General features: G+C 39.0%; 1 protein-coding gene across 3 annotated transcripts in view; it reads right to left on the bottom strand.

Annotated features, from left to right (window-relative positions):
- Positions 1-303: 303 nt before the first annotated feature.
- Positions 304-22,088, bottom strand: part of EPC2 (enhancer of polycomb homolog 2) — a 101,281-nt gene continuing 79,496 nt past the window's right edge. For 2 of the 3 annotated variants that reach the window (XM_055118560.1, XM_055118550.1), the window contains 7 exons: positions 19,205-19,294; positions 17,455-17,600; positions 16,997-17,340; positions 6,968-7,104; positions 5,264-5,423; positions 2,943-3,276; positions 304-1,571 (listed from right to left, as the gene is read on the bottom strand). In XM_055118560.1, coding sequence (XP_054974535.1) covers positions 1,499-1,571; positions 2,943-3,276; positions 5,264-5,423; positions 6,968-7,104; positions 16,997-17,340; positions 17,455-17,600; positions 19,205-19,294 — 1,284 coding nt within the window. In that variant the 3' untranslated portion in view covers positions 304-1,498. The remainder of the gene's footprint in view (positions 1,572-2,942; positions 3,277-5,263; positions 5,424-6,967; positions 7,105-16,996; positions 17,341-17,454; positions 17,601-19,204; positions 19,295-22,088) is intronic. The other variant, XM_055118555.1, reaches the window with a different exon arrangement.

The raw sequence follows: 22,088 nt of genomic DNA on the forward strand, positions 1-22,088 counted from the left end.
CTCTTGCAATATAATTCTACTCTAAACTTTTATTTATAAAATGAGGCTCATTTATGAGACTTCAATGAATGTTATACTGCAAATTACTTACATTCTGTAAAATATTTTAACTTTTTCATATCAAAGGTAGTTTATATTGGATTATCTGAAATCCAAGAGTGCCCACAGAGGAGCTTCTATAATTCTTTTCATTAATGCTTGGAAAGCACTGTGAAAATGAAAGTGCTGTTAAGTGCTATCGTCTCCCTTAAATCTTTCACTTATACTGTGTGCACATTGTGAAATAAACACATATGCAGCGTGTCCATGTTTTGATATGTATTTTTATTTCCCTGCAGTTTTCACTTATCAAGAACAAGTAACAGGGAAAGTTGTCTGAACTAGTGCATAAACAAACATTCTGAAACACCACTACACGTATCTAATTTACAAGAACCGTATAAAAAAAGTCACTAAAACACTACACTATGAAGGTGTCCAACGCTTACAGTCAGACTTTTTCCAACCCGTTACTTGCCTTGTAGCCACAGGAAAACTTTCCAAAATTGAAAAGACAATCTTGCCACAACCCTCCCCCCTCCCAATACCTGGGATGGCTCGATATCTAGACTTCCAATAATTATTGCAATGATATAATGCAATACATACCTGGTAAGATATCCTTTATGTGGTGTGTTACAGTTTTAAAGCCAGTTAAAATATGCAGTCTTCAGGTAAAATGTAATCCTTGAAAAATTTTCATATCTGCACAATTTAAATGTGCTAGATGCATAATTTTTCCTAGTCCATTTTTTCTGTGTAATTATTTTTTATAAACTGGTATTATAAATAGAAATATACATTCAAAATATATGGAAAAGTGAGTTACTACATTAAATTTGCATGTATCGATCCATCCCTTTCCCCTGCACAGTAATAGAAAATACTATTTTTGCCTTGAACTTCATATTTGACAGTGAAATGCCACTAAAGTATTTACCAAAAAGTCCATCTAGTCAAATTGTGAAACAAAATGAACCAAGTGAAAACTTTACAGTTCCTTTAGAAAAAAATTACAAGAATTTCATTTCCTAGCTATGAATCTTTAACTTTTTAGACACAAAGTTGGATTTATTTTTACAAGATACAAAATGTAAACATGGCAAAATAAATAGTTAAAACAAGTGATGCAGGATCCCATTTCATGCTCATGATCCCATTAAAGAATTATTTTTTAAAATCCATTCAGTTGCAAATTCAAGTGCAAAAGCATGATGATGAATATCTACTATTCAAGTAACAGAAATAATATTGATGATACAAATAAACTATTTTACAAGGTAGTGATTTCCCCAATTTTACAAAATATACATCATATATCGTTTTAACGTCCGATATACTGTAGTCCATTTAGGTCCATTGTTAGCTCTGTGATCCACAGAGCATCGCCTTTTGCTTTCAGCTGGAATATATGAATGGCTGCACACCATCAGCACAGGTCAAAGCCACACGCTTTAGGTTAGGTCACTTCCATAGCTACTGTTGTCTCTGCTATTCCATTTAAACCCAATCTTTCTGGTTCATGGTTCTCTCTATAATAAGGCAAAGAGTAAAATAAATATTAATACTCTATAGACTATGTTATCACTTAGTAATTACAAGTGTTTTTGTGTAACTGCAACATGTATTTCACAAAAATCATTTCCCATTTCACAATTTCTATGCATGAATGAGATTTTCTTAGAAATCTTATCAATGCCTAATCAGTTAATTATAAATATTTACTTGGCAGAGATGGTAGCACAGTATTTCAGTATTGGCCAACGATGCATTATTTTATGAAACATAACACAATTTTTTGATTAATGAAACATATAATGCTCAAAAAGAACACCCCCTCAGGTGTCTGATATTACTTATTTTACATAATAGTTCAATTTACAAGTTTATGGTTATGTCATTATTAATTCATGCATAGCAATTTTTTTCTTCTTAACTTATATATTAGGGCTGTAGAAAGGAACTGGAGAGAGAGCACACGGCACCCGAGTGTGTGCATCGCGTGCAGGACCCCGTCTGAGCTGCCTCACTACGTGGTCTCCCCAGGACCAATGGGTATGGCTCAATATATAAAACAAAAGTTTTTAAAAGAGGAGGGGGAGAAGGGAATGTAAAAACATATTCTGAAATACTTAAAGCTATTATTTCAGTTAATTCTAAATACTCTCAATCTTGATAAATACTTGAGTAATCTACTCTATAATGCTGATGAAATCCCAAAGTTTGGTTTCAAACCTGAGATCTAACGTGGACTTTACACACAGCAACTCAGGGGCTGGGGAGATGTTCCAAGGCTGCAGCTTGAGTCTGATGCCCAGCACTACACAACTGCTCCAGCCACTACCATGTGGGCCCCAGCCCTCCCCCTCCCAACCCCTTGTCAAAAAGCAACTTTTTTCCACAAGCAGCCCTCAAATACTTCCCATGAACAATTCCTACCTGACCAACTTTACATCTAAATTACAAAAGTGTGAAACAGTAACTGAAATTTCAAAAACAGACTCTGATGCTTTTGTCTGATGGTTCCCAATTGGAATAGCTCCACCCCATCCTTACTGGCATTTAACTATCCCAACATTGACCCCAGATCATCTAGTGGCTAGAGAGAGAGCACTGGCCTTGCATGCATCTGGCCCCGGATCAATCCCCAGGACCCCTTTTGGTCCCCCAAGCCTCTCAAGAGTGATCACCCTGAGTGAAGAGTCACCCAGAGTATAGCTAGATGTGGCCCCCCCCAAAAAAGCAAACAAAAATCTAGGTAATACAGTTTTATATTAAGCAGACAGACAGTATCTGCTGAAAACCAAGTCACCAACAGACACTATTGCCTGTGCAGTCAAGTCTCTTTCTCTCACAGAAGAGCCAGCAGAAAGTACAGGATGATACTCGGAACACGCACACACCTTGCTATGCTGCTGATGGCACTGCTGGGAGTAACCTTTGGCACTCTGTCCATACTGGCAGCAACTGTGGCAAGTTTTAAGGCTGTTGGCGATGGTGCTGAAGTCCGTGTGTTGATATGCACATTGACTGGAGAAACAACACTGACGTTATTGAGGTGCACTGCGCTGGTCAGGCAGGAATTGTTCATGGGAAGTGTTTGAGGGCTGCTTGTGCACAATGCTGGGATTAAGTGGTTTGTAGTGGTGTGGCCAACTGTCCTTACAAGCTGTACAGCTGAAATCCCTGGGCTGGATGATAAAGCCATATTGGTAGAATATAACGTTTTAGAGGTTCCTGAAGGAGAGAAAAAAAGAAAATCATTCAAAATTCTTGTCAAGAGACATTAAATTAATAAAAAATAGAAAATTAATAACAATGCAAATATATTCTACTTAAATACCAAACTGACTTTCTGCACACAGCCCCTCCAGAGCTTCTGAGTAGTATGCTCGGTACATTCACCTGCTGGAATTCCCACTGACTGACATAAAGGCTCTGCGGAGTATTCTGCGGCCTCCATACTAGGAACTTGCATTCCCAGCAGAGAGCGCCTCTGGGAGCTGAGGGCAGATGCAACTGGACTTCCATAGGAATTTACAGATGCAAGAATGGTAACAGGGAGGAGCAAAGAGTCACGGATGGACATATACTGTGATTTACAACAAATATGTTGGTCATTTATATGCCCATGTCTCGAAGCTCCTCTGAAAGCCTTGGAGTTTTCTTAGTGTGGAATGCTGCATGTGCCCTTGGCTATGTGAGCGACAGCCAACTGTGGAAAACTCGTGAGGGGAAGGGATGGGTGTCTCAGCCTTGTGCGAGAGTGAGCCGGGAACCTCTGATTTCTAGTCAGTCAATCAGATACCTAGGTAGCAGTTTTGCTTGCATGGGGGAAGGTGTTGCAGGAAGCTCAAGTGTGTAGCTGCTTGGACAAGGAACAGCCTGAGGCTTGTGCGAAACATCACAAGTGGATGGCCTTGGGAGGCTGTGGATCCAATGTGTGTCAGAACCGAGTTGAACTGCTGCTTCCCGAGTGGGGGAATCTTTCCTCACTTTAGAAATCAGTCTCAGGACACCAAACGCTTAGTAGATGTAAAATCCCAGTATTTGAACAGGAGCTTTGAAAGTTAACAGTGCAGCAGGTGGGCAGGTGGGGAGTGCGGGGTGGAGGGAGGTGTGTAGGGGAGGGTGGTCCTTGGCAATGAATTTCGAGAAGCCATAACCTGAATGTGACCTGAAAAAGGAGTTCTTGCACCAGCGCCAGCTCCTGCCGGGCTGGACGGAACCCTCAAGGACCCTCTGGACACGGAGCAGTCCTTCCTTAGCAACAACTAGTCTTAGACACCATGGCAGGGCTGCTTAGAACAACCCTATGGAACCAGCGAGGGGCAGACACTCCACCTTGGAAGCACCTACCACCCACTGGTCTGGGCGCCAACGGCTTGCCGTTCCTTTACAGAGGGTGTTTTATCTTGGAAGTCACCCACTCACAGCCCCTGGGGTGCATCCTTTCCCCCTCTGCTTTACGGGTGTGTCATTCCTGTGCCTGATAAAGGCTCCCTCTTCTCACAAAGAGGTCAGTGCCTTCCCCATCCCTTCTCGAGTATTTCCTCAGTGAAACCCCACCAATCTGTCTTCTCTGGAACTTCTTTTCTGACAGAATCAGACGGTGAGCCAGGGAAACTTGGGTGGGGGTCAGGACTTGAATGTCCACACTGGCAGGGACTCCTGTGAGCTCTGCTGAGTCCTCAACGCTCTCCTCTGCCAGACAGAGCGACAGGAGCACTCTCTTCGGGGCTCCCTCTGTTCCAGACCGGCAACACCACGTACAGCAAGTCTCCGAGGACAAAGGGGTTTCCCGGCAGTGCTGTACTTCCAGGGGGTCAGAGAAGAAAGTATACGGGAGAAGGAAGGTAAGCCCACTTCAGACTCAGTAACAGATCACCTAGGTTCTACTTTGCCTCCTAAGGATAGTACAGCGGTGATGGTTACTAAGTAGCTTGGTGGGTTTCTTAAAATGTCAAGAAACTGACAGTATGTGGATCAACTAGGCAGGACGGAGAATCACACAGGCTGGTGTCCATTAGCTGTGGAAAGAAACAGGCACCAGGCACTAGGGGAATTCTAGAAAACACCCACCTGATATTCAGGGAAATTTCAATGAATCCTGATTGGTTTCACCCCTCGAATTGGAAAAACAACAACAAAAGCCACTACCATATCTCACATCAGTGTATTACAACCCAAAGCTACCAAGTACCACAAGGAACCACAAGCTTACCTGAAGGCTGGACAACACCGTTTATGTTATTGTGGCCAGTGTTCTGATCCTTGGCTACCTCACTGCGACTCGGAACAGGTGCACTGACCACTGCAGATGCAGCAAAGTGGGCACTGGCTGAGTCAAGGGTTTTAGACATACAGTCAGAGGCGCTCGAGCCCTGTAAAATACGAGTTCCACTCTCAATGCTGCAGGTGGGATTATACAAATTACAGAATGGGACAGACACAAGAACTTATGGCCTTTTACGTCCTGAACAGTTTTAAGTCCTTAGATTAAGAGATCGAGGATTCTATACATAATTTTTGGTATATGAAACAGGGACATAACTAAAATCAGGAAAACAATCATTGCTGAGAAAGAACCAACAGACAAAAAAACTCAAGCCTTCAGTGCTCTATCAGTTTTTCTACCAGTTTTAATGGGTATCTTTAAAAATACCTGATAATCTAGAAATCAGGAGCATATGGGGGAAAATGAAACCAGAGAAGATTATTAGTCATGCTGTAACAATATAAAAGCTAGAGGTCCTAACCTTTAAGCAAACTGAAACTACTTGGTTGGCCAAATGACTCAGAAAAAGCAAATGAGGACAACTTTAATGTCTATTTCCTTGATTTTACTTAATGCTTTCTTGGTTTGTTCTGGGGCCTCCCCGGCAGTGCCAGAGAAGCCACATAGTGCTGGGCGTTATACCCAGGCACTGTACATGCCAGGCCGTGCACCTGCCCTCTAGCTAACTCCTGGCTCTTCTTTGGTTTAAAATGAGTGAGCTGTTACTAAGAGCTGACAGCACTAGAAGGTGGGCTGGTCCCAGACCCACCTGGATGTTAGGTAAGTGTTGACAGCTATAGGATCACTGAGACGTTCATGCGATGGGACTCAGGTGAGTAAACTGTGCCTGCCTTTTGAAGACGCACTGAGCAGTATGTTCTGAGAGCTCACAGAACATAACCAAGACGGTGACCTCATTATTATGTTCAGAATTACTTCCAGAATTAAGGAGCAACAAAGCTCAAAACTTAAAACACAAGTTTCCTCTATTTTATCTTTTAGTGGTCAAAACATCAGAGACTTATTTTTTAATAGTTCTGGAGGCCACAAGAATAAAAAGAATGTGACAGGACCTCTATCAAGGTGTTGGCATGGCTGTGTCTCCTGGAAATTATCATTTCATGAAGTATTTCTACTCTTATCCCCAGTGACCTCACCTATGGTAATCTTGGGCATCTTGATTCATGATGATTCTGTTTCTCTGGGGATATAAGATTCAAAAAGGCAAGGGCTATTTTGTTTATGCTTACAGTAAAATTCAAGAGGATTACCTCTATCCTCATTTGGTACATTCACACTGTACTTAAAGGTAGTTTAGGAAGGAATTAGAAAGATATCCTATGGGGAAATAATTCTGGAGGAGCAAAAAAATAAAAAAAAAGTAGGGGAGACTGGGGCAAGGGATGCTAGTTCTAGTATCTAATAACTTCGAAAATTTCTTGATAGTCTTTCAAAATTAATGCAGTGATTACCTAAATTAAAAAATATCAGACAAACTACTGTTGTACAATGATAAAGTTGGCAATTTAAGGATTTGATCCTTAAAACTTAGAGCAGCAATATCAAAGTTATCTTCTGCGAAGCCACTAAATTGAACTGCAAAATTTCACAAGAAGGGAAGAGACATAATCCACGTAAAGGGCCATTTACCTGTGCTTTTGGCTGTGTCTGCTGCGAGGAATGCTGAGATTGCTGTTTCTGTTGAAGCTGGGCAAGTTGTTGCCTTTGCATTTGAACTAACTGCTGTTGATGTGTCTGAAACTGCTCTTCCGTGATACCCCCTGTTACTGGTAAAAGGTATTAATTTTAGAAATAAGTATGTTTTAAATTATTTAGGAGTAGCACTGCACTCTAGCATTGTCATCCTGTTGCTCGATTTGCTCGAGCGGGCACCAGTAACATCTCCATTGTGAAACTTGTTATCACTGTTTTTGGCATATCAGTATCGAATATGCCACAGGTGGCTTGCCAGCTCTGCCAGGCGGGGTGCAGGCAGGATACTCTTGGTAGCTTGCTGGGCTCTCCGAGAGAAGCAAAGAAACTGAACCCGGTTCGGCCCCATGCAAGGCAAACACCCTACCTGCTGTGCTATCACTCCAGCCCAAAGTAATTTTTAAAAATGATTTTTTGATTTGGGGGCCACATCCAGTGGTGCTCAGAGCTTACCCCTGGCTCTGAGCTCAGGGATCCTTCCAGGCAGGGCTCAGGGGGCCACATGGGGCAACAGGTATCAAACCCAGGTCAGATGCATGCAAGGCAAGGGCCCTAACCGCTGTACTATCACACCCTGGCCCCTGTTTTAAATTATTAAATAACATAAGTAGAACATAAGACTATTACACAATTTTGACAAAAGCAAGTAGGAATTACAATGCACATCAGCAAAAAACAAAACAAAACAAAAACAACAACAAAAAGAACCACCACAGTAGAAAGGACAAATCTTTAGCAAGAGTGTCATGCTATCTCAGACTTACTAATACCACATGCTAAAAATTTTTCTGTATGTATTTTTTACTGTATAACAGTTCCAATATAATCATTATACTAATAATTCAGATTTAGTATCTTAGAGTGCACTGCTAATGTTGTACATTATGGTTACTACAGGAGGAAAACTATCTGCTGTAACATAAACAGTAACTACAAGAAAGCAGGACCATTAGTTAGACTATAAATAACTCATGGTTTTCACATATGCACTCAAGTAAAAATACTTTTCTCTCTAATTACATGAAGAGAAAAAAATGCATTTAACTTTGTCACAAACAACAGTTTAAGCCACTATATATACATATATATAAAATATGGATTAAAATTTAGAGGCACCTAGAAAGTTAGATACAACGTATCCTTAGGTGTAATCAATTATGCTTGTGACCAATAGCGTTAAAAATTAGTGGAACTCAAAACAAGACATCTTTAAAAGATCGTAAAACTTCTGTTTAAGAGAGTTAGGTAAGTGTTAGAAGCCTGGGAAGGTGACCCACATTGTGTATTCCTGCATGTATGAGGCCCTGGGTCCCATCACCAGGACTACATGGCCCCGAGAATTGATGGGTACAACTCCTACGCTTTCTCCTACATTTTCTCAAAAAATATACACAAACAAGATTAGATGACAGAATTATTTCTATAGAAGCTAGTATGTTTATAGTCAAAAAACATTAAGTAATTCAGAGTACACATTCTATTAGAGTTATTGGCTGGAGTGACAGCACAGCGGGTAGGACATTTGCCTTGCACGTGGCCGACCCGGGTTCGATTCCTCCGTCCTTCTCAGAGAGCCGGGTAAGCTACCGAGAGTATCCCGCCCGCACGGCAGAGCCTGGCAAGCTCCCCATGGCATATTTGATATGCCAAATACAGTAACAAGACTCACAATGGAGATGTTATTGGTGCCTGCTCTAGCAAAACGATGAACAACGGGACGACAGTGCGACAGTACTACTAGAATAATTGTACTTCATATTTATTTTCTTTTGAATCCTTCCAACTGTTTTACCCAATCAACAAGTATTCACTATTATAATGCAAGGTGCTGTATTAGTGGTTAGGAGTGAATACAGAGGGGAAACCCTTAAGAACAGAGTCCTTCCTATAAAATTTTACAGCATGGTTAGAAAGAAAAGATATATGTACATGTGTGCATTTACACCCCCCCCCAGTGTGTGCGTGCGTGTATAAATGAGCCAAGATTCATGTAAGTGAGCATCCTAATCAATACGACCTAAAAAGAATTGAGGCTGGAGACAATCCACCTTCAAAATAACATCCCTAATCCATTACTGGTTAAAAATCAGTATTATAAATTTAACTCTTTAAGAACGTTTATTTAAAAAAATTATACTCATATTCATTACTTAACTCCTCAAGTGTTCTAGTATTAGGATAACAAATAAAATTTTTTTTTTAATTTGATGATAAAATAGACCTACATAACAAGTTACACAAAATATATTTTCTATTAGAAAAATTTTAAGCCCTAAAGAAGGACAGCTTTAGATATGCCTTCATTTTTGCTTTATTATTATAAGGTTATCCTTAAAATATGTACTGAAGTATAAGAGAAAAAAGCTTTTTAACAGCTGAAACAATTATTTCATCTGTTTTTTAATGGTTTTTGTTTTGGGGGCCACACCCAGCGGTGCTCAGGGGACCTTATAGACTCCCAGAGAAAGAACCCAGGTTGGCCATACACAAGGCAAACACCTACCTGCTGTACATCACTCCAGCCTCAACAATTACCCTTAAAAGACCAGAAAACTTTGGGGCTTGGTTGTGCTCACCCCCAAATTTTATTGTCACTTGCATTTTTGGAGCATATATTAGTTATTGTAGAGAATTACCAACACATCAAATTAACTCTAACTTTCTAATCTTCAAAATCAAATGAAAAGGTAAAGTATCTACAAATTTCCAACTATTCGAAAACCTTGGGAAAAGACAAAAAACAATTTATTAGAACCAAGAGCAGCAGGAGGAGAGATTTTGAATTAAACCCAAATATATTTATGTCCTATGTGTATAAAGAGAGTAACAATTCAAAGGAAATGGACTTGGAATTTGCTGGAGTCCAGTAAGTTTTTGGATGTCATTCAAAAAAACTACTCTGGGGCCCAAGAAACAGCTCAACAATCTTCTGCACATGCAAGGCAAGTGCCCTGTCTCAAGCCTCACCCCAAGGACCATGAACAGCCAGTCCTCGTGCCTGGTTACTCCCAGAACCACCACACTTGGGTCCAGCACCTCAGGCCCACAGGATTGGGACAAATATGGTCAGGAATGACTCGAGTCCCTTGAGCACTGATGGGGAGGTCCCCCACAAAGTCTGCAGCCCATGACTAACAAGATGCTGCCAGCTAGAGGTGCTTCTGACAACAGAAATAACACACCATTGGAGGGCGGAGTGGGGGAAGCCTGGTGGTGCTCAGGGCTTACTCCTGGCAGGGTTTGGAGGACTGCATGGGGTGCTGAGGAGGGAACCTGGGGTGGGTTGCGTGCAAGGTATGCACCCTACCCGCTATCCCTCGACCCTAGAAATAACTATGTTTATGAAGCATAAATTATTTATATCTAAAAATATATTTAATAGCACAGCGGGTAGGGCATTTGCCTTGCACCTGGGTTTGATTCCTCTGTCCCTCTTGGAGAGTCCGGCAAGCTATCAAGATTATCCTGCCCTCACGGCAAAGCCTGACAAGCTACCCGTGGTGTATTGGATATGCCAAAACAGTAACAACAAGTCTCACAATGGAGACGTTACTGGTGCCCGCTCGAGCAAATCAATGAGCAACGGGATGACAGTGATACAGTGATACCTTCTTACATTTCTGATTCTCAAATATTTTATATATATTTATATATAAGTATATTTATATATATTATATGCACATAAAATATATAAAAGGAATGCTGATAAAATAATCTGTTTAGGGTTAGATCTATTTGCCGTTTAGTCTTGTTAACACCATTCATTTGCTTATGACCTCCATTTATTTCCCCTAACAAACCTAAATATCCCAAACAAAACCAGATCCAAATTAATATTGTGTTTTCCAACTTTCTAGTTGCTAAACTAATCTGAGCTATGTTCAAAACTTTTATGTATACAAACATTTATGGCTACTTAAGAAAGAATAAAAAGAGAAACCAGAAAAATTTTGTATTAGGAATATCTTTTGGGAAAGCCATCCAAAATATCAGGAATTCTAATTTGGATATGATTTGGATATGATTTTAAAACCTGAAATACTGGATATGATTTTATTTTTTATTTATTTATTTTTTCTTTTTGGGTCACACCCGGCGATGCACAGGGGTTACTCCTGGCTCTGCACTCAGGAATTACTCCTGGCGGTGCTCAGGGGATCATATGGGATGCTGAGATTTGAACCCGGGTCGGCCGCGTGCAAGGCAAACGCCCTACCCGCTATGCTATCACTCCAGTCCCTTGGATATGATTTTTAAAAACTGTTGTTACTTTTTCAACATAAACAATAAAAATAATTTAGAATCATGGTATATTTAATTTATATATTTAATAGCACAGCGGGTAGGGTGTGTTCTTCATTGGTAAAAGTGAAGATTAAATCTAAATTAATCTGGGCCTTAAAATATGAAAAATAAAATCTACTTTTAGATATGAGAGATTTGTATTTAAGACGAAGATCTCAACAGAATAGTTAAAAATGACAAGTCTCAAATTACTAAGAGCTTATACCATCTAGTTATATAAAGATGTAGTATTTGCCCAGTACTGCAAACTCCTTGAAGGTCAAGATCATTGCCTTGGACAACATGGCAATGTTTAAACACATAAGGTGACTCTGTTGAGTCTCTGCTTGCTACCCTCCAGGTAGATGTCCCAAGCCTTTCTGGATCTAGAAGCAGATTCCCTTCCTTTCCTGCTGGTTCCCGGATGGCACCCGTGCCCAACCCCCTCCCCCACCTTCTCAGCAGGCCCTCCTCCACATCTCCCAAACTGACAGCTCTACTCATTACATACCACGAAGCTTGAAATAAAACTCCCTGCCAATGGGTGAAGATTGGCAGGAAAGGTAAAGAACCTAACTCCTTAGAGACTCCCAGGGAGATTAACTACAAAGATTAGCCCTCAGCACAATAAACACATGGGGAAGACACATTCAATGAGTGAAAAGAGTAACACAAAAGTACCACCAGTACTAACCAGTCTTGCAAATGTTCAGGGAATGACTTTAGTGACGTCATACTGAAGATGTTTAATAAGCTCAAAGAAATAATGGCAAAGGGAGTAAGCAAAGAAAAGTATGAGAACTGAAATGAGACTATAACCCGAAGTGTCAGATATGAAGAATAAATGGTAGGTGACACAAATTGCAACACAAGGGGCTAGAACAATTCACCTTGCCTTGCACATGGCCAGTGGGTTTGATGCTCAACACCCCATGTGATTCCCTACGCCCATGAGGAGTGATCCCTGAGCACAGAGCCAGGAATAAACCCGAGCACCACTGGGTGTGGCCCCAAAACAAAGTAAAAACAAAAACAAGGAAGATCAGAGCAGCAGAATAAAAGCAGATGAGGAAAAGAAGGTCAAGGAACTCCAGGAAATCTCAAACAGAAAACAACAACAAAAAAGCTTTAAAGGAAATGCACAGCACATCAGAGAGAGTGACAGAATGAGGCTGAGTTCCTGAAGGGCAGAAAGGTCAGTTCTATGAAAAAGCACTAGCTAAAGAAATCACAGCTAAGAGTTTTCCTGACAAAAGTGGAAAACAGAACACTGAAAGCAGCAACATCAAAAAAGGAACTTAAGGTATAAAGGCTCTCCCAGAAGATTCTGAGCAGGTCCATCAAACGAGACTCATTCTACAAGCCAGAGGAGAATGGTGGGATACAGTACACAAACACCTCAATGAAATTACCACCTCACCAAAAATACCCCATCTAGCTAGATTTCATTCAGATTTGAAGGAATGATAGAGCTTCATAGAAAGGTGACAGCTTAAGAAATTCGTATTTTTGAAAACAGTGTCACAAGAAGCATTAAAGACAAGACGAACGTCTTTGTATTTTGCCACTTAGTATGGAACTCACTCTCAGCGCTTGTGGTTGCCCTCTACAAGAATGAGAAAGATCTTTCAGAACAGTAGTGGGACACAGAGAAACATAGTAGGGGAATAACGAAGGGCAGAAGGAATCCTCAGCAGGAAACATGCGCAGTGGGAGAGGGAAGTGCTGTGTCAGTGACAGAGGGCGGTGGTTACTCCGGACAAAGACTGGGCACTGAAAGGAGGTGGTGACACACACGAGACCCTCTTGGTAAGACTATTTCAAACCATACTGCCTAAAAGGAAAAAAGAAAAAAGGCACCTGCCAAAGAGGCAGATTGTGGGGCGGGAGGGAAACTGGGGACATTGGTGGAGCTAAGTGGACACTGGAGAAAGGACTGGTGCTTGAACATTATATCCCTGAAACTCATTCATGAATAACTTTTAATTCACAGTGATTCAATAAATTAATTAAAGATGTTTCTAGCTTGCTAAGGATTTTATACACTTCCAATAATTAGTTTTATTTATCATGAATGTCCTATCTAAATCAGGTGATTTTGTTTGCAGCTGTATTTTTATTGTAATCACCTATTAATGAAAATACTTAAGCATTATCCATAAAATATCATTTTTAACATAAAGCCGATATTCCCATTTTAAAATTTAAAAATGGGAATGAAAATACAATTTTTATAGGCCTATTCAGATTTTTCCTTAAAAAATTAAATTTTCCTCTTCTCTTACTAAATTTCATATTTGTAGGTTTGTCTATTTCATAATAATTTTAAAATGTATTAGCATTAATTCATATTCATTTAAAATATATACCTACAAAAAGTTTTTGAAAAAAATTTTTGACATCTCTTTGATTTATAATTTGTGTTATTTTAGGAAACATAATATAAATTAAATCCACTAGGAATAAGCAGAAAGCAAGTGTGAGAGACACAAACATTGAAATAAAACAAATGCAGAGACGGTGACTGTCTGGTATATGTTAACCATATTTTTAAGCACAGTTTTCTAAAAAGGCCTTCACTCTTCTTTTAGGTACTTCAATATTTACTGAATTACTGACTCCACTTAAAATTATCACTCCATTTAAAACACATGTGATAGAACTATGTAATGGACATAACTGGTGCAAATGGGTACTTAAGATTACCAGTTTTCAGACTGTTTACAAAAATGATGAAAGGGCCAATGAACATAGCTCAGTGGTACAACTGTCTTGTAAGTATGAAGTCCTGGATTTGACACCCAGTAACACAAACACGTAAGAAAAAGCTATTCAAGATTATGAATCTAGAATACATTCATGCCTAGTAGTTTTAAATGAACAAACAACAAAAACACCTTGGCCAGAGCCATACTGCAATGGTTAGAGAAGTCAGCCTTGTGGGCGCAGGCCTGGGTTTGATCTCCTGCACCACTTCAGGTTCATTCCCGGAGTCCTGCCAGGAGTGTCCTGAGTGGAGAGCCAGGAGTAGTTCCTGAGCACGCTCTGACATACACAAAGCAGCAAACATAACATTTCAAAGCTTAAGCAACAACTAAGCTACATTAGAATCATTCTTTTAACATTCTTGGTTTGGAGTTGACCTGGAGATGCTTGGGTACTCCTGGCTCAGCACTTAGGAAGTATTCCTAGGGGTGCTCAGGGGACCATATGGAATGTTGTGATCAAAGGTGAGCTGGCTGTGTGCAAGACAAACATCTTCTCACTGTAATAGTGCTCTAGCACCTAGAATAATTCTTCTTCTTTCTTAAAACTGAATCTCCGTGATACAGAGGTACAAAGCTGTGCATACACTGTATCAGTCATACAGTGTTCCAACACTGATCCCCCTACCACTGTACATTTCCCACCACCACAGGATCACTTTTAAAACTGAGTCTTCCGAATATGTAGCTGATGTTACTAAAGGATTCTGTTTGAAGTTTTCTCTCTCTCTGACTCTCTAGTTTTAGAAGCCACAATTATTATTATTATTGTAATTTTTGAGGGCCACACTTGAGTGGCCTTGGAGGACCACATATGATGCCAGAGATAATATCATGCAGGCATGATTTTAACTCCTGTTATATTTCTCTGACCCCTAACCTAAGTTTTGAAATATTTTAAATAAGAAATGGTACAAAAGTAGAACACTATAAAGCACAAGACAGGAAAAATGATACAAACCAAAAAAAGTTTTAGCTTTCTTGATGATAGAGGGAAAGGCAAAAATTTTTATTTTTGTCTATGAACTTACATACATATTTAAGATTTAAGTTTCCTGGAAGGGGCAGAAAAGATAATACATCAGGTAAGGTGCTTGCCTGGCACGCAGCCAACCTGGGTTTGATCCAACCAGGGTTTGATCCCCAGCATTCCATACGGTCTTTGGAGCACCGCAGGACCTTGGAGACCGGAGCCAGGAGTAACATGAGTATCACTGAGTGTGGTCCAAAAACCAAATATAAAAAAATAAATAGTAAATTCCTTGGGAAGATCTTGCGTGTCTAATATTGAAATGCTCATTTTATACAAAGTGGAAGCATGGTACTAATATGTAATTACGATTATGAAATTATTGTTACTTGAAGTTATATTTTGTGTCAAGAGAGTACAGATATGACATAGCAACATATACAACATATGTCAGGTAAAGAGATCCGCAATGTATAGTAGAAAGCTACAAATACCTGGCCATGTTTAAGAAGAAACATAACTTGCGGGGGAGGCAATAAAAATTACTGGCAAAAAAGAAACTCAGTCTACAGTCAAATATAATTATAAGTTCCCATACACGATAGGTTTTTAAGCTTTCTTTTCAAAGTCTTCATTTTTTTTTTTCTGGTGCCATAATTCTGGACTGGAGCAATAACACAGCGGGTAACCTGGGTTCAATTCTTCCGTCCCTCTCGGAAAGCCGGCAAGCTACCGAGAGTATCCTGCCTCCAAGGCAGAGCATGGCAAGCTCCCCGTGGCATATTCGACATGCCAAAAACAGTAACAGCAAGTCTCACAATGGAGACGTTACTGGTGCCCGCTCGAGCAAATCGATGAGCAATGGGATGACAGTGCTATAGTGCTACCAAAATTCTAGTATAGTCTGATCATTTGAACAATGTCAGGAGTTGGCTTAAAGAAAGATTTGACCTAATATTCATCAACTTCCAGCTATCTTTAGATTTCTAAGAACATTAAAATCTTACTAGCTATTTATGCATTTGGCCTCAAAAGCTCATTAAATTTCAAAGAAAGACTCATGAAGATTTTATATAATGGGAAGTCATTTTCCTTACCTAAGTCTTTTTAGGAGAAAATTAACCAACTAATTTGGAGAAATGATACGCCAACTTCCAATCATTCAAACAAGTCCAATTTTCCATTACAAGCTTTAAACAGACAGATGTCTAAGCCAAATTTAAAAATATGCATCCCTGTGACCAGTTCTGTGACTAAAACCAGGATGAAGGAATTTAACATAATTTCACATACAAAATGTACATCCAGAAAATAACTTACAAATATATTTTACCAAAAAAAAAAAAAAGATTAGAAATATGTCAAGTCACATTTAGTGTTTTCACTGGAATCGATGCATTATTTTCAATGAACATATTATACAAGTAATTATAAAATAAGTCAACATATAAATATGTGATAAAGACTACAAAAAACCCACAAACATTCTCTCAAAAGTATGTATTATTTACAATGTACACTTTTTGGAAAGAAAGCTTTAAATAGTACTCCCAAGGGATAAACTATTTCAGCAAAGATGAAAAGTTTCTTTAACAAAAGCAGATGGTATTGTTCTATCCTCTTCTACAAACTTATAATCACTTGCCTATGTGGAATGTGACATGTACTCTCTCTATATATTTGCACACCAAGCACACACATTCAAACCGTAAGTTAGTGTTTTCATAGATAGCAGTTAGGACAACAGTGTAAAACAAGAGCCCCTCCCCCCCAAAAAAAGAAGTTTAGTTGCTTACAGTGGGAAAAAGATTTATGTTAAATTCCTTTCCATTATGGGAGTATAGATAATACTAACCTTCAAAATTTACCCTGAGTTTACTTACTGAATAAAACAAATGAAGGAGAAAAGAATCATCAGGACAAGCTTTTAACAAAGCGGCGGCTTACCTGATATGCCATTCTTGCTGGTGTTCAATAAAGCTACAGATGCTGCAGAAACTCTTTTATTGTTCACAGTCTGCCCTGATTTTCTTGAGGTACATTCTTCACTATCACTGTCCTGTAAATTTAGTAGCCTTGGCTGGAAACACTGTAGTCGACATGATCTTATATTGCTTAATATTTCTGAAAGGGACAGTCTATTTTCACAATGTTTATTGGAAGCATTGGTCCGAGAGAAATTAGAAGAAAAGTCTATAGTTTGGGAAGAGCTTGAAAAACCATTCAGCATCTCAGGATCTATCTGTTTTAGGACTGGATCATGTTCTGTGGATATTCGGTCCATTATGACCCTGAAATACAATATAAAATTCAGTATTACCTAGAAGAACTTAACTACATTATTGTCTACATTCTTCCTGGCAACTTATAAGAAAAAAACACAGGTCAAAGAAAGTAAGTTTTACCTGCCACCTCTGCCAATTCGCCTTCTTGCAAATCCTATACATCTTCTTGGTACTGTGAGCGCTGTAAGGCAATGCCTGTATCTCAACTTGTCCAAAGCTGCCAATTCTGGATTTTCAAAAGAATGGTTAGCTTGGTCCAAACGAGGCTGCAAAGAAAGAAAAAAAATTAAAACTCATGGTGTCAATATGAAATGAGGAAAAGTTAAATCATGATGAAAAATAACTAGAGCATTAAGAAGAACAATTGAAATTCAGGAACAGGGATGGAGAGGAGGTCAGTAGGCTGAGAGTTCCTGCCCTGCGCGCAGGAGACTGGGTGGGAGTCCCAACACCACCCGCGCCCCTGAGCACAGAGCCTGGAAGTAGCCCGAGAACCACTGAGATATTCCCTGCCTCCCCCTACCACCCGTCCCTATTCATTCCCCCAAATAAAATTCAGGTGTAAAACTGAGGTTTAATGACTTCATACAAATAAATTCTGATAAAACAGAATTAAAAGTCTCTGTGTCAAAATAATTCAAATTTAGTTTATAGAAATATAGGGGCCAGAGCGATAGTGCAGTGGGTAGGGCACTTGCCTTGCATTCGGCCAACTTGGGTTTGATCCCCAGCATCCCATATGGTCCCCCATGCACCACCAGGAGTAACTCCTGAGTGCAGAGCCAGGAGTAAATCCTGACCTAAGCATCACCAGCTGTGATCCAAAATGCCAAAAAAAATTTTTAGATGTATAAATACAAATACATTAGGATATTTTAAACAGTCTTTTGGGTGTTGGGAATCAAATTGAGGGCCTGGTCTATCCCTGGTACCATTTAGGTATATTTCAAAAGAAAGAGAATTTAAAGAATAGTGTGACTTTTAACATATGAGAGAAAACTAGAAAAAGAGATATAAAAGGAATTTTTATCAAACCAAAATTCTACTTCAAGAAGGCATGCATGAGTCAAACTGCCAGTCTCTTTTAAGAACACACAATTCATTTCTTTGCCTTCCCATTATCACTTCATTTTGTCTTCCCACTTCTGACCAGCATAATTTCACTACCCTCACAGTATAACTTGCAAACAACTTCCAACATCTCCTACAGTAACTATAAACACATTTCTAAGGTTTTAAGTGTGTAAATATTTACCATAATGCAGCAAACAGAAGGTCTCCACAGATAAATATGAAAAGTCATCTTCATTACTTGGTAGTCAGACTGTCTGAGTATTAGAGTCTTGTGGAGTAAGGACCATTCCTTGACATAATGCTGTATCAAAACCCAGCTCAATGGCACCAGACCATTTTTAAGTGTCAAAAATTAGAATATAATTACTAGACAAAATATTGCCTTGATTTTAAATATGATTCCTTTTATATTTTATATGTACTAGGTATGTATGTAGAAGCTAACTTGCCTAACAGTAAATTTAAAAACATCAGTCATTAGAAGTTCAAGTAAAAATCCTGGGCTTACCTACTCTAGCAATAGTATAAGGATTTTTTAGTTAATTGTTGAGTTATATAGTTAAGAGGCCAAAGTGAAACGATGTTTCTAGAATATGAAGAATTATTAATTCAAAGTAAAGGACTCTCATATCCTCTGAAAGGTTTCAGTACCTTTGAAAATCTTGTTATCACATAGGAGATATTAAATAAAAAATGCTGGACTACTTTCCATTTTTAGATCAAGACTAAATCACCTTGACATGAGTTACCTGTTAAATCCTGTTCACAAAAACACCACAAAAAATAAAGTTCTTACAGCATAATACTGGCATCCTGCCCGCCTCCTGAAAGCACAGGGACCATCAGGATCATTTTCTTCTTCGGGTTCTGATACTGGAGACGGTACCTAAAAAAAAAAAAAAAAAAAAATTAAAAAATTAAAAAAACAGAGGCACAAGGCATCCATTTAGGAGTTACTAAGTCAACAGTCTTTGCAATACTCCAAAATTAGAATTTGCTGACAAATCCTAAATCACTCCAATCTTACCTACAATAGGCCCTCAAATATTTAAAAAACTAGCAAAATGTTTGCTATTATTGTTGGCTTTGGGCAATACTCAGTAGTGCTTATGGCTCTTAGCAGGATGTGTGTGGAACCATGAGATGCTGGGGATCTAACTTTGCTTCCAGCATGCAAATAACGGGCTCCAGCCCTTTGAGTTATCACCCCAACCCCTAAGAACATTAAAAGAATTTTTTTTTTGAGCCAGGGAAATGTGGCTCAAATTGAAAGTATATTAATTTTATTCCTGGCTTAGTGCTCTGAGGTCATGCCTGGTGGTGCTCAGGAGATCATATGCAAACCAAACCAGGTTCACAACATGCTTACTTGCCTCTGAATGTATATGTGTAACAGACTCACAAAGAAGCACTGTTTCTATACAACCTGACAGAATACATTTACTACAGAAATAACATATGATGGTCACATATACTTTAAAGAATTATCTTATAGGAGGATAGGGATCTTTTTACAGTGACAGGGATCAAACCCAGGGCCTCACACATGCAAGGCAAGTACTCTACTCTACTAGTGAGTCACATCTCCGGTGGGCATATATTTAATACATCAACTTTATCTCTCAGTGACAAAGTCTCAAATCAGAAAGTTAAAAATTTCAAAATGCTTGCAAGCAGCCCCTCCACTACCCCAGAAAAGCCATGAAGGGCATACATTTTACTCAAAGTGAGTCCCTTGTTTCCTTCTCACCTGACTTTTTAAAATTTACTTTTAAAATTTACATAGGCAGAAAATTACAAGAGGAAAGACGACACTCTAAGGCAGACGAGCTGCTGAGAAGTAAAAGCCTGAGCTGAAGAGTAAGTCAAAATCCATCACCGCACACTACTTAGCATTCTGCTGCAGACCGTGTGGCACAGGCCACAAAATATCTCTGTATAGTCTGAGAGGGCCACATCAGAAAGCAACTGAACAATATCCAACTATACTATGACACGATAGCAAAGATATATGTTTTACATAATTTCTACCTGAAACAGCTTAACTTTTTAAGTTTTGAAATTTTAAAATTTTGTTTTGGGGTCTCACTCTGTGGTGCTTTGGGACTACTCCCAGAGCAATGCTCATGGATCCAAGTGTTGCCAGTGTCTGGACCCAGTTTTATTACATGCAACACACGTACTTCCGTCCCTTGAACCAGGTGCTCAGTTCTAAATCTGCGGCACATAAGTCTCAGTTGTCTCAAATTTCAGCTTCACATATCTTTTTCTGACAATGCTAGTTCAAGCGTATTTACTTGCAAGTTTTTTGTTTTATTTTTTAAGTCACGTCTGGTGATGCCCAAGGGTACTCCTGCTGCAGAACTTGAAGCCCTAGTTGCAAATTTTTGACCCTCAAATCCTTATTAGTGGGAGGAAAACCATTTGCTCCATATTATTAGCGAACTAGATAATCACTATTGAGCAGGGTCTTTCAGAAAGGTATGTCTGAGGGGCAATACACCCAAATCCATCCTATGGGAGAGACACAGACACAAAGTAAGCTAGGGCTGAAGACACTTCCTGAGGAAACAAGTCCCAAACTTGAAATCTGGAGAAAAAAAAAAAAACACCCATTGCGAATTTTATTTATCAGTTCCTTTGCAAATTATCCATTTCTTCCAAAACACACATGAGAGGTGCCACAGTCTCAGAAGTTCTTTGCATAAAATGTAGCAAGCCATCTTCCCCACCAATGTTCCCTAAAGTGGATTCTGGGATTTAGCAGGAGACACAGGAAGAAAGAGCTTATATTAGGAGAATTAGAAACAATAGCAAGATTTGCTCTGCTGCAAATCAGCTGGGCATGTATATTTAAAATGTGTTCTTAAGCATATAATTAACTAATAAACAATAAATGCTGATTTTTTGTGTTACACTGTTCTATAGATATATGTCCAACAAGTAACTACTTATTACTCTTAATAATTAGAAGCCATCAAAATTGATTTAACCTACTACAAGTACTCAGAGGCATCCGAGTTTCAAAATGCAATTTCACATGGGGTGGGAGTTGAGGAATACATGAATAAACTTAAAAATTTGGAATAGAAATAAAGTTCCTTATTGCATGTGCATGATTAATATATAATTAGTAGGTTGAGTTTTCCTTAAGTATCAGGCTGAATATCTGATTCTAACAAAAAAGAACAGTTTCTTGTTGTCATAGTATCCAAAGGTACCATTCTTAAAAGGGCTAAGAACGTAGAACAAAACTTTATAGGTCCTAATTAGTACTATCGATATAAGGCAATTGTACATTCAGTTATCTAATAATAGTAATATTCTTTAATAATTCCCCAGTATATAAAAGTAGAAGTCATTTGTCACGAGGCTGCCACTCCAGGCATCACTCTGGACTTCTCTCCCTCCTGACACTGCTCCAGTAGTTCTTCCTAACATGTAGTTTTCTATGTCTAGAGACCTTCCCTACATTACTATCTGGAAAACCATTAGGATACCATTTCCCTTATTCTCTGAAAAATGTCATCTAATTAATATTCCATGCTATTCAATGCCCTGCCTGAGTCAAACTGGATAATCCTCATACAATGTAATGAAGAGCACACTGAATGATAAAATTCAAGCATGAAAATTTAAAATGCATATGAACTGCAAAATATTATCTGGGCAAAGGTAAA

This window comes from Sorex araneus, chromosome 1 (genome assembly GCF_027595985.1).
Source record: "Sorex araneus isolate mSorAra2 chromosome 1, mSorAra2.pri, whole genome shotgun sequence".
Classification (NCBI taxonomy): Eukaryota; Metazoa; Chordata; class Mammalia; order Eulipotyphla; family Soricidae; genus Sorex; species Sorex araneus.